Source organism: Electrophorus electricus, chromosome 11 (assembly GCF_013358815.1).
Source record: "Electrophorus electricus isolate fEleEle1 chromosome 11, fEleEle1.pri, whole genome shotgun sequence".
In the NCBI taxonomy this organism is placed as follows: Eukaryota; Metazoa; Chordata; class Actinopteri; order Gymnotiformes; family Gymnotidae; genus Electrophorus; species Electrophorus electricus.
Genome location: NC_049545.1, coordinates 2,026,462 through 2,036,617, shown reverse-complemented (window position 1 = coordinate 2,036,617; position 10,156 = coordinate 2,026,462). Strand labels below are relative to the sequence as shown.

General features: G+C 41.7%; 1 protein-coding gene across 3 annotated transcripts; it reads right to left on the bottom strand.

Moving 5' to 3' along the window:
- Positions 1-170: 170 nt before the first annotated feature.
- On the bottom strand, positions 171-9,621 carry tcirg1a (T cell immune regulator 1, ATPase H+ transporting V0 subunit a3a). Of its 3 annotated transcripts, none has more exons than XM_027000462.2 (20): positions 9,358-9,621; positions 7,947-8,069; positions 7,699-7,777; positions 7,381-7,529; positions 7,135-7,230; positions 6,979-7,040; positions 6,749-6,875; positions 6,577-6,659; positions 6,344-6,437; positions 5,890-6,102; positions 5,261-5,411; positions 4,927-5,066; positions 4,645-4,790; positions 4,297-4,387; positions 4,070-4,188; positions 3,672-3,885; positions 2,980-3,087; positions 2,681-2,801; positions 2,282-2,453; positions 171-1,883 (listed from the first exon to the last, which is right to left on the bottom strand). In XM_027000462.2, the coding sequence occupies exons 2-20, from the start codon at positions 8,061-8,063 to the stop codon at positions 1,799-1,801; spliced, it is 2,367 nt and encodes a 788-aa protein (XP_026856263.2). In that variant the 5' UTR covers positions 8,064-8,069; positions 9,358-9,621; the 3' UTR covers positions 171-1,798. The 3 variants fall into 3 exon arrangements, with proteins under 3 accessions (XP_026856263.2, XP_026856265.2, XP_026856264.2); XM_027000464.2 differs by having other exon boundaries at positions 9,363-9,621; XM_027000463.2 differs by lacking the exon at positions 9,358-9,621 and adding an exon at positions 9,053-9,339.
- Between the last annotated feature and the right edge of the window lie 535 nt (positions 9,622-10,156).

Here is a 10,156-nt window from a genome sequence, read left to right as displayed (position 1 = left end):
GATGTAGATGCATTTTCCTTTCTTTTTCTACTGGAAGAGAGTAACATTGTTCCAAAAGGTGAAAGAAATGCATTTTAATGGTATGTCTCACTTACTGATGGGGTGTGTATGTGTATAACTTGTCTAAGCATGGCAACAAAATGCTTTGGGCAAAGTGAATTCTGTTGTGCTTTTTTTTTTTTTTCCCTCTCCTTTATATATAAAGAAGTTGAGCACTGACAATGTGCTAAAGGTAACTTAGAATGAGGAACATACTCAAATGTTTCAAATGAAGGTCCCTATATGGAACCATCAATTCCATCACGGACACACTTTTTATATTAACATCTACCTTACATCCGCATCCTTGTTTTCTTCCCGTATAGCCTTCTCTCTTCTGTATGTTTTTGTATGTAAACTGGAATTCTGCAACCTTCCTGTGTTTAGAAACTCACTGTTTTTTCACAATCTTTAAGACCAGTCACAATTGACATAACGGCAAGTAAATCATTTTTTGACAATCAATTGAAGTTAGCTCATTTTAAAAAGACGTTAAGTCTTATGTGAGAAGGGTCTGGACACGGATCTCAGCCGTGAGGTTTTACTGTGGAACCTACCCGAGTGAGGGGCTGTGGTGCTGTTCTCGCCATCTATTGGTCTGGGGCGGAAGTACAAGTGGGAATTCAGCTAATATGCGCTATAATTTATGCACGGCGAGTTTCATTCTCTTGTATGGATTAGTTTGCGAAACGTATCCAAGCTTGTACCACAGTCTATAATGAGTTTTCCATCCACCACGTTTTTGTGAATTTTGAAAATGCACAAAAAACCTGAATGGAAAAAGTAGCCCAAAAGACACCTAAACATCGCAAAAAATATCTTTCAAAATAGGACGGGATGGAGAAGTCAGAATCTTGCTAAAGCCAAAATATGATATTGCTGTGCTATTACTCCCACTCTATAAGAATGCATAAAATGCCTGGACATATTTTTACTGTCAAATTATAAATATGGAAAATATGAAAGCAACGAGGAAAAACGTTAAAATATTTTAGAGCAGGCCGACCCGTTGGCTCCCAAGGTTTTCAGTAGTTTGGAGCATTTAGTTTTACCGCATGTTGACAATTGTTATAAAACACATTTATTAAAGCAGTTTAATGACCAAAACATGGATGATATTTTTAAGGAAATATGACGGGTAGAGCGTTGCAGTTCCCAGGGCTAGGCGGTTTTGAACCTACGATTGCAATACCTTCCGCACACCATGAGAGGTCGCTGTTCGGCGTTGGCTGTCAACGCTCCAGTATGCCCTGCAGTAGCAGGAAGAAGCTCCCCAAAGCTTCGTCTGCTGAACACTACATTTTCTGGACTCGTAAATGACTCGTAAATAAGTGGAAAGAAAATGCATGGTGGAGGAAAGGGACGAGCAAGGTACTGCATAGCTTTTCTCATTCAGACAAGCGTTTTCAAATGAATAAAAAAAGCAGATTTGGCATGTTTTACAAAATTTCACTCAGGAAAGGGAACACAGAAATGCACAGGACACTGGAAATCACAGGACCAGAACAAAACCTGTGCTAGTGAGTGGAACTACACAGAATTATTGCAGGCCTCTTATGCTTAACATCAAGGCCACTGCAAATTTAAACATTTCCTGAGAAAAAACCTTATTTGGTTATAACTATTGCTATAAGCATGTACCATACAAATAATACATTAGACATTAAGTCTAAACTTTAAAACAAACCATATATATTCAAAAAAAAATTAAATTTCAGTCCAATATTAGTTTGAAACTAAGTGTAATTAACTTGTCAGTTTATGTCCGATGCATGTTTGATGTAAATGAGAAAGGGTTCAGTCTGTGTCCTGTTCCCCTGTAGAACTTGTTCTGAAATTCCACCCTGGACACAGAAGAAATTGTCCAAAAAAAAGCCATTTAATTAACAAGTGTAATGACTATCAAATTTTAACTGTTCACATATACTTTGTATATGGAAATATACACGAATCGAGACAGTGTTTGTCAATATGCACCCCTACACTAGTCTACCCGTACTGGCCTGCAGTGCATGCAGCCAGACTGGGGCCAAAGCTAATCTAATCTTCTATACTCTAAAGGTGCTCATATTTCTAACAGCCTACTGATAGGAACTGATATGTACTTCTGATTGCAAAATAATGTATGTAAGTGCCAGGTCTACTTGTTACCATGTCATGCCTTTAAAGCCTTCTGTATGAGCACCTAGTTTGGAGATGTTCTCTGAGAGTGAGTGCTTGTGGGGAAGTGTGGTGTTCTCACCAGTGCAGACGCAGGGCATGCAGGAAAGCAGACAACCCTTCCATGACAAGCAGGATAGATACAGTAAGCATGGCAAAGAAAGAGAAGATGACTGCCAGGAAGACAGATCCCACGTAGCCTTGCCATGCAAGAGAGATCCTCATTACCATTACCCACAGCACCTCCGAAAGCTCTGAAAAGTGTACACATGGAATTAACTGTATGTGCTGCTGTGGAACTGCTAACTCTGAAACTCGAAACTGTCCTCCCCACTTCATTCCAGAGCAAGATGAAAGGACCACACAGAATATTTGCTTGTGTGTGGACGGTGTCCCATACTCATGTGGTCACAGTGGTGTGTTGGCCCATGTGTGTGTGAACGGGATGGGTGTGAATCCTGTAGTTATGTGAGTTACTCACGCGAATGGGCAAGACTAAGGGCCCACAGCCGTAGGTAGGAAGCAGTGTTGGAGATACAGCCCAGGCAGTACTCTATAGTATGAATGGCCTGATGCATAAAGGCCTCAGCAATGGAAAACTCCTGAGGTACAGAGAAACTAAAGTAAATATACAGTAAATATCTCCCATTGATTGAACAATGGCGCTGGCGATGTTCTTCCTGTGCCAAAGCCACAGAGCCAAACACCAGTGATGTAAATGCAAATCTAAGCATGTGTATACTGTTCACAGAGGTCTACAGCAAATTTATTTGCTCTTACCGCAACCCTGCTCCTTCTATGTTTGAGGTAAAGGTGAAGTGGCTTTCCAAGTAACAGAACAGGAATGGCACAAAAAGCTAAAACCATAAGCATCGTCTGCACCACCATCTGTGCAAAACAAACAAACAAATAAATAAATAAATTATTTTAGTGAGGATGTGACTGAGATCATTCCCTCTAGCATGGAGTACTGAACAACCATTATAGCTCATTGTGAATAATCCCACATCTCTTTGGCTGGTAATGTCTTTGTAATGTCTATACTGATAGAGCAAAACATGAGGGTAATACAATAAAGTCACCAGCCGCAGGATTTTGTGCAGGCAGTGCTGAGTGCAGCTGGCTGTGGCCCAGCCCTTTAGTTTCTGCAATTATCTGGGAAGTGGCTTCCCCTTAAAGCCTTGAAACCTAAGTCGGTGAAGGATGGTAGTCCTAATGCACTCTGAATGGCTGTGGGGAACTTTGCAGAAACAATGTTGTGAACCAAGACCTATTATTAACTGTCTGTAAATGTTGCTGGTTCTTCATGAAATAACAAAATAATTTGGTCAGTAGGCACGGTAAGACATTTTAACAGAATCTGGTCATAATCGTATTTTGTTTACATGCATGGGGAAAAAAAATCACAACCTAGACATGAATTTAAAAGAGAATTAGAATATAACAGGATGATGGGTGGAGCTATCCCTCACCTGTCCTGTGTAGAGGGGCGGGTTGTCTGGACTCTGAGTGAACAGGAACATGTCTATGAAGTGGATAAGTACGCTTGGAGCACGGTTTGAGTTGTGTGGCCCAAAAGTGACCCACTTAAACACGACCATACAGACTAGGTACCCAAACAGGCAGAGCATAAACACCAGCTCAGGAATCAACACCAGGTACACACTGCTCATGTCCCCAAAGTGCCTACAGAGAAGGAGGATCAAAGCAAAAAGGGAATAAAGGTCAGAGGTGAAATATACATAAGAATGATTGAGAGCAAATGAAAGGCAAAGCAGATGAGTGATTACGGTGTAGGGCTGCCTTCAGGAGTTAGAAATACCAGCAAGTATTAAGAGTAAGAAATGAGGAATATCCCAATATCACTCACATGTAGTTGAAAAGTGACAGGCAGACTCCAAAAGTCATGTGTATCACCCCTATGATAACCGACATCTTCATCTTATACGAGTTGAGGAAGGTCAGGTGATTATAAGACAGCCGCCATATCTTTGGAAGAGTGGTTCACAGCAAGTTAGCAACATAGTACTGACAATATGCTTATTTCAAAATTGTTAGTACAGTGGTATCAAAGGGCTAGACAGGATTGTGTGTTACCGGGTCAATTCCAAAAGGGTAAGGCCCCTGGAACACTCCAGTAATGTTTGGATCCAGAGTGAGGTACTGGTTTTCCCTAAGGGTGTCATCACTGAAAGAAATGCATTAGTTTTTAAATCCGGCTAAACTGTGGACACCACAACAAAGAACTTTTGTTAGTTGCTATGGACAAGAGCACCTGCTAAATGCTGTCCCCTTAGCAGGGGACAAAACTGCACATTTTATACTCCAGAAAGATGGATTATACTCACAAGGGTCTTAAAATTATCTTTAGCAAATAAGTGTGGCTCTGCTACATGGAAACTTAATATGTGTGCATATATAGATGTGTATAGATAAAATTACCACCTCCAATTCATAGACTTGACATGCCAGCCGGAAGGGAATGGACTGAGGCCTTTGCTGAAGCACTCGTTATAAATAGCACCGGTGTAGATGGAGAACAGTCCCATTAGCAGAATTAGATAACGCCCGCCAAAGACTGTCTGCCACATCTGAGACAAGGGCATGTAGAAAGATGGTTCAGAAGAACATTAAGTAGCCTTTCATTCTTAATTTCAAAATGCCGAAAAGGATCTGATGTTGGACGCTGCCCAAACTGAGTGCCATAAGTAATTTGTGGGAACATGCCTCGCTGGTGCTGCTTGTCATTTTGGGGTCTCTCTCTTGCCGTACCATCCAGAGAGCTGCCAGTGTCATGAGCAAACCATGGCCAACATCCCCAAACATCACCGCAAACAGGAAAGGAAATGTGATGATGGTATACACAGCTGAGGGGAAATTAAGATTATTAACATAATATATTAAGCGTTGATATCCTTATCTCCAAAACAGAGTAAGCAGAACTGGTATAGAACTAGTTGAACAGTATGACATGTGTTTACATGCTTGACAGACTTGTTTTACAGAACAAGCCAGTGGTTTACATGTGTAACGTACGTGTGTGGTTGCATGGGCGTGATACCTGGGTTGACCTCTCGATAGCTCGCCACCCCATACGCCTCCACAATACTCTGAAAGCCAGAGGTGAAGGCATTGGTATTGAAGAGGGTCGGGGGGGAGCTGGGGGCAGGTAGGCGGTTGTAGAACGACTCCACACTGCTCCCGCTCTTCCTCTGCACATCACAGGAGGATCAAGAAAAGCACAAGTACAATTTAAATTATTACTTTTTGAATTTTGTGTTATGTCTTTACAGAATATCTGAAAGATTCATTAAACATTATAGACTGTGGACCTGTTACAGCTATTTTGACATAAAGCAATGCTTCCTTTTGAGCCTGAACCTGGCACTGGTGTCATCTGACCCATTCTATTTTGCCTAGGCCAGAAATGTTCAAATCCATCCTGAGTGGCTGCAGTACTGAGAGCAGTTTAGTCTACAGCCCACCACTACTCAAACCCCTGAGCCAGCGCATGAAGGCTCAAGCTGTGGTGGGCAGTGGCGGAAAAAAACACATTTCTGTGGGCCTCCATGTCTGGAGCTGGACACCTTTGGCCTATACACCTATACATTTTATATGGACCACAAGCCACAAACAAGCGTGTGTCATTCTGGAGCCCTTGGTGAGCGCTCCCTGTGCCCTCTCCCTTACCGTGCCCTCTACCAGGGCGCTCTGCAGCAGAAGCAGCCTTTTCACGGGGCACCAGGCCTCAGCGATCAGGCACTTGTCTGTTACAGAGGGGCTGCACAGGTTCAGGATGGCCTGCACTGCCTTGCACTTCTGCACGCGCACCCTCCACTGCGGCAGTGTGCTCACACAGCGGGCCAGCAGCTGCTGCATGTAGCACTCTGTCTGCGAGAGCACCTGCGCACAAACAAATGGAGAGAGACACACGCAGAGACACATGGATAGAATGAACAAGTCAGCACCGAAAGAGTTAAGAGTCACTTGCTTTACCTATACTTTTGGGTAACAGATTAATGGTGCAAGATAGATAAATGTTGGAAGATATTAGAACACATTAGTACAAGTCCTGGCATAAAGTCAAGTTATTATATCACGTTTACTGCCTATAAAGACTTTCTATCGTTAACTATTGTCTTACTGTTCTGATGTCAATGATTCTATCCTGCAGCCCCCGTAGTATCTCGTCTCTCTCCTCTGAACACTCTGGGTAAGCAAAGGTGTGTGTGTGGAAACTGTGAAGAGTAGCAACAGAGAAGCAGTTCAAAATGAGTACATGCAGCAGAGACTAGGAAGCATGACAGCAGTAAACGAACTGGCTGATTGGGTAAATAGGATACATAATGATATATGAAGAGAGGAATTTTATACTACCAATCACAGATCTTCTTTACTTTCTGACCAATCTGCTTTCCCCAGAAGGATATAAGAAACACTCTCCACTGCACCATCTCCCTCTGTGTTTGGAAAGAATGTTATGTCCATGAACTGTAAATCACTATCAGGACATGAGGCTGTTGTCTTGTGTTCGCTCTTCCTGTCTTACAGTGTCTTCTTCCTCAAGCTTCTCATTCATCTCCCAGAAGTCTACGATGATGAAGCCACGACAGGCTCGCCAGAGCAGCCGCTCGAAGGCAGCCGCCTTCCACGGATGGATCACACCAGCAATAAAACTGGAACAGAGAAGAGCTTTCACAACTATGTCAGCAACTCATCTCCAGACAGATATGAACTGCACTCATATTTTATACATAAGGTATAATTAGTTCAGCTCACCTCAGTCTGACGTCATGTCTGTCATCTAACAGAGTTGTGGTTTCCAAAGTAGGCAGTGAGACCTAAAAAAAAAAAAAAGAAAAATACTATATGTGTGAATTGAGTGGCTGTATAGTAACTGTAGAATTGATGCACTGATGCAAAAGGAGCCCATACCTGTGAGGCTGAGATTTGGTGGGTCTGGGCAAGAACACCTCTATACTGGCTAAGCCGGGACAGCTGGTTCTGTAGACTGTCTCTGTTCCTTGATACCTAGAGCTCAACCAGAGCACTGCAGTAAATTCCTCTGAGAAAAAGGGAGACCTCCAACCCCAGTCCAGTAAAATTCAGACACTCGCCGTTGTTGCTATGACTCGCCGTTGTTGCTATGATTGTTTCTGTTTCTCTCTCTCTCTCTCTCACCTCTCTGAGTTCTCTGGCCAGTCTCTCGCTCTCCTCCTCAATTGTGAGAAGCTCTCTGGGTTGAGGAGCTGGGGGTAGTGGGCTGGGAAGGGGAAGAGGTCCAGACAGTGGAGGAGAGAGACAGCGAATGATCTCCTGCTCCAGGAATGCTGAGCAAAGGAGGAATACACGAGGAGAAAGAGAGGAGGAAGGAAAAAAGGTCAAATGAAGGTCAACCATAAATATATACATTGAACTCTGATGTATTTTGACTGGTACTGTAATGGCGCTGCTTCTGTGACAACAAGTTCTGAGCAAGATCGTATTATAAAAACTCACAAAAGGTCTTCTCCATTTCTTCACATCTTCTCACCTCTGAGACAAACTTTCTCTGAAAGGCATTCACTTTGGGGTTCAACTGAGGAAGTGGGTCACAGAGAAGGAGGAAAAGATGAGTATGACATGCAGGGAGAAAGAAAAGTGCAGACCATTTATTATTATAGAAGACAACATCAAGGAAATATAATCTAACTGCTGTCTGTTGTTAATAACTCAATATATATTTTGCTCAGTGTTACTAAACTTACGTCTCTGAATTCAACAAATCCTAGTTCTCCCAGTTCGCTAACACAATTGTAGGCAGATCCTGATTGTAGAAAGAGTTGGACCAGACAGACCTCTTCACTTCGGAATAATGACCCCATGCTAATCTGAAAATGTCCAGTTATAAGTAAATCTGTATTACCAACAGTAAATCTGCATTACCAACAGGTGTATAAAAACAATAAGATGAGCAAAAACAAGTATAAAAGTAATTCTTTGCTCATTTTTGTTTTGAACTGTCAATACCAACACATAATGCAGCCATATAGCACTTTATGTATCTGAATTGCCACTAACAACACTGAAGGTAATTAGTTACTCTAGTTGACACATTGCTTTCCTGTAAATGAAAAAAGTTAGAAATCACACAGATTAATCTTCTCTGGCTTATATGGCCACGGGTTTAGCTGGGCATCCTCTGAATTTAGGCAGGAATCAGATAAAAAGCTGTTGCAAAGAACAGGACTTTTTGAAAGAGGTTGGAAACACCCTAACCCTTACGACAAGGTCAGCAATGTGAACGGGACAGAGCCCAAATAAGAGTCACCTCAGACTGCTGCAGTTTGCCCTCTAGCAGGATTAGTCATAGCAACAACGAACATACCCTGTAAGATTTCTTTCTGGATCAGTTTGACAGTTTAAAAGAGTGTCTTGAATAAAGTGTTAACCTAATGGTGTAACTCGAGGCCAGAAATTCTCCAGTAGCTCTTACAAAATACAACGTATTGATTTTCAAAAACTGCACAGGCCTGTTACCTAAAATTCATTTATTAAGGTGATATTTGTTAGCAAACAACTTAGCCCACTTCTTAACAACGTCTGTAGTTAGAGACAATGATCTAAATTAATGATTGAATCTCACTGCATAACGATGTTAATTTTAATTCCCTTGTGCTGTCTAACTTGTACACAAGCTACCTAAAAGCTAGCTTGGTTAGCAAGTAGTAAACCAAATCTGTTTGACAATAGCAAGTTGGCTGAACCAGCTAACCTGGTTAACCTAGCAAGCTAACTGTATAAACCTGAGTGGGCCTTACTTTTTGTCAGCTAAGCTATTTAGACGTCAACGTTTTAATGTAAGCTAGCTAACCTGGTGGGTAGGATGCGGTAGCCAAGCATACCGTTACAACGACCCGATAAGTAACGGTTGTAACCGAGTTACGAGTGGCTGTTCCAGCAGCAACAAAACATCAACAAAACAAACAGCAGCGCAGCATCTCGATGATGTCGCAAGCACAGGACCACCGTCTTTTTGATGTATTATTATTATTGTTATTGTTATTATTATTATTATTATTGTGGTTACAGGCACGTCTATGTAGAAGGTAAACTATGATCTAATTCACCAGCAAGCTAAGTACTTCAGAAATTTCTAAATGTGAAAATTAAACTTACACTACCGCAAGTCCTTCGGTGGTAATCTGTTATAAAAATCGTTCCAGTCAGAAGGTTACTTCCGCTTGGATATAGTGAAGGCAGCCAAGTGTTGTGAATACAAAACCTCACGTTTTCCCCTGTCCGCGATCTAAACCACCGCCTAGGCTGCTTATAACCATAAGTGCAATGCCAGCACTGTTAAACCATCATTCTGCGTTACGTTACTCTCATCAAGCATTTTGTCATTTGCCAGCCACGAAACCCTGCGCACCAAATGGTTACCAAGTTTCCTCTCCATACTGACGCAGTGATGCACCGGCGTAATCTTATTTTGAAAAACTGATGACTAACACCGCGATTTCATTTACTGAGATATTTTACTGTAATACAGTTGTACCGTCAGAGACTTCCAAACAGTGGACATGCTTTAGATAGCTTATGTTATCTAAAGCATGTCCGCTGCTTTAGATAGCATCACAACAATTTTGAAAAAGGCATTAAAACTAAACAATGTCAAGAGAGCTATAATTAAAAATAAATAAATATAAAACAAATTGTTAAAATATAAGGTATCTGAAATGCTTCTTCAGTTTCTAATGCATCAGAAACTCAAGTACAATATTAAACAATAATCTCTCCATCTTTTACTGATACTCAGGTCTTGTGAGACAGACGGGAGCGATGTGTAAGGGATGGGATCCAAGTGGTTAAGGTACTGGACTTGTAATCAAAAGGTTTCCTGTTCAAGCCCCTCCACTGCCACATTAACAATGTTGGGCCCCTGAGCAAGACTTTTAACTGTCAATTGCTCAAGTTG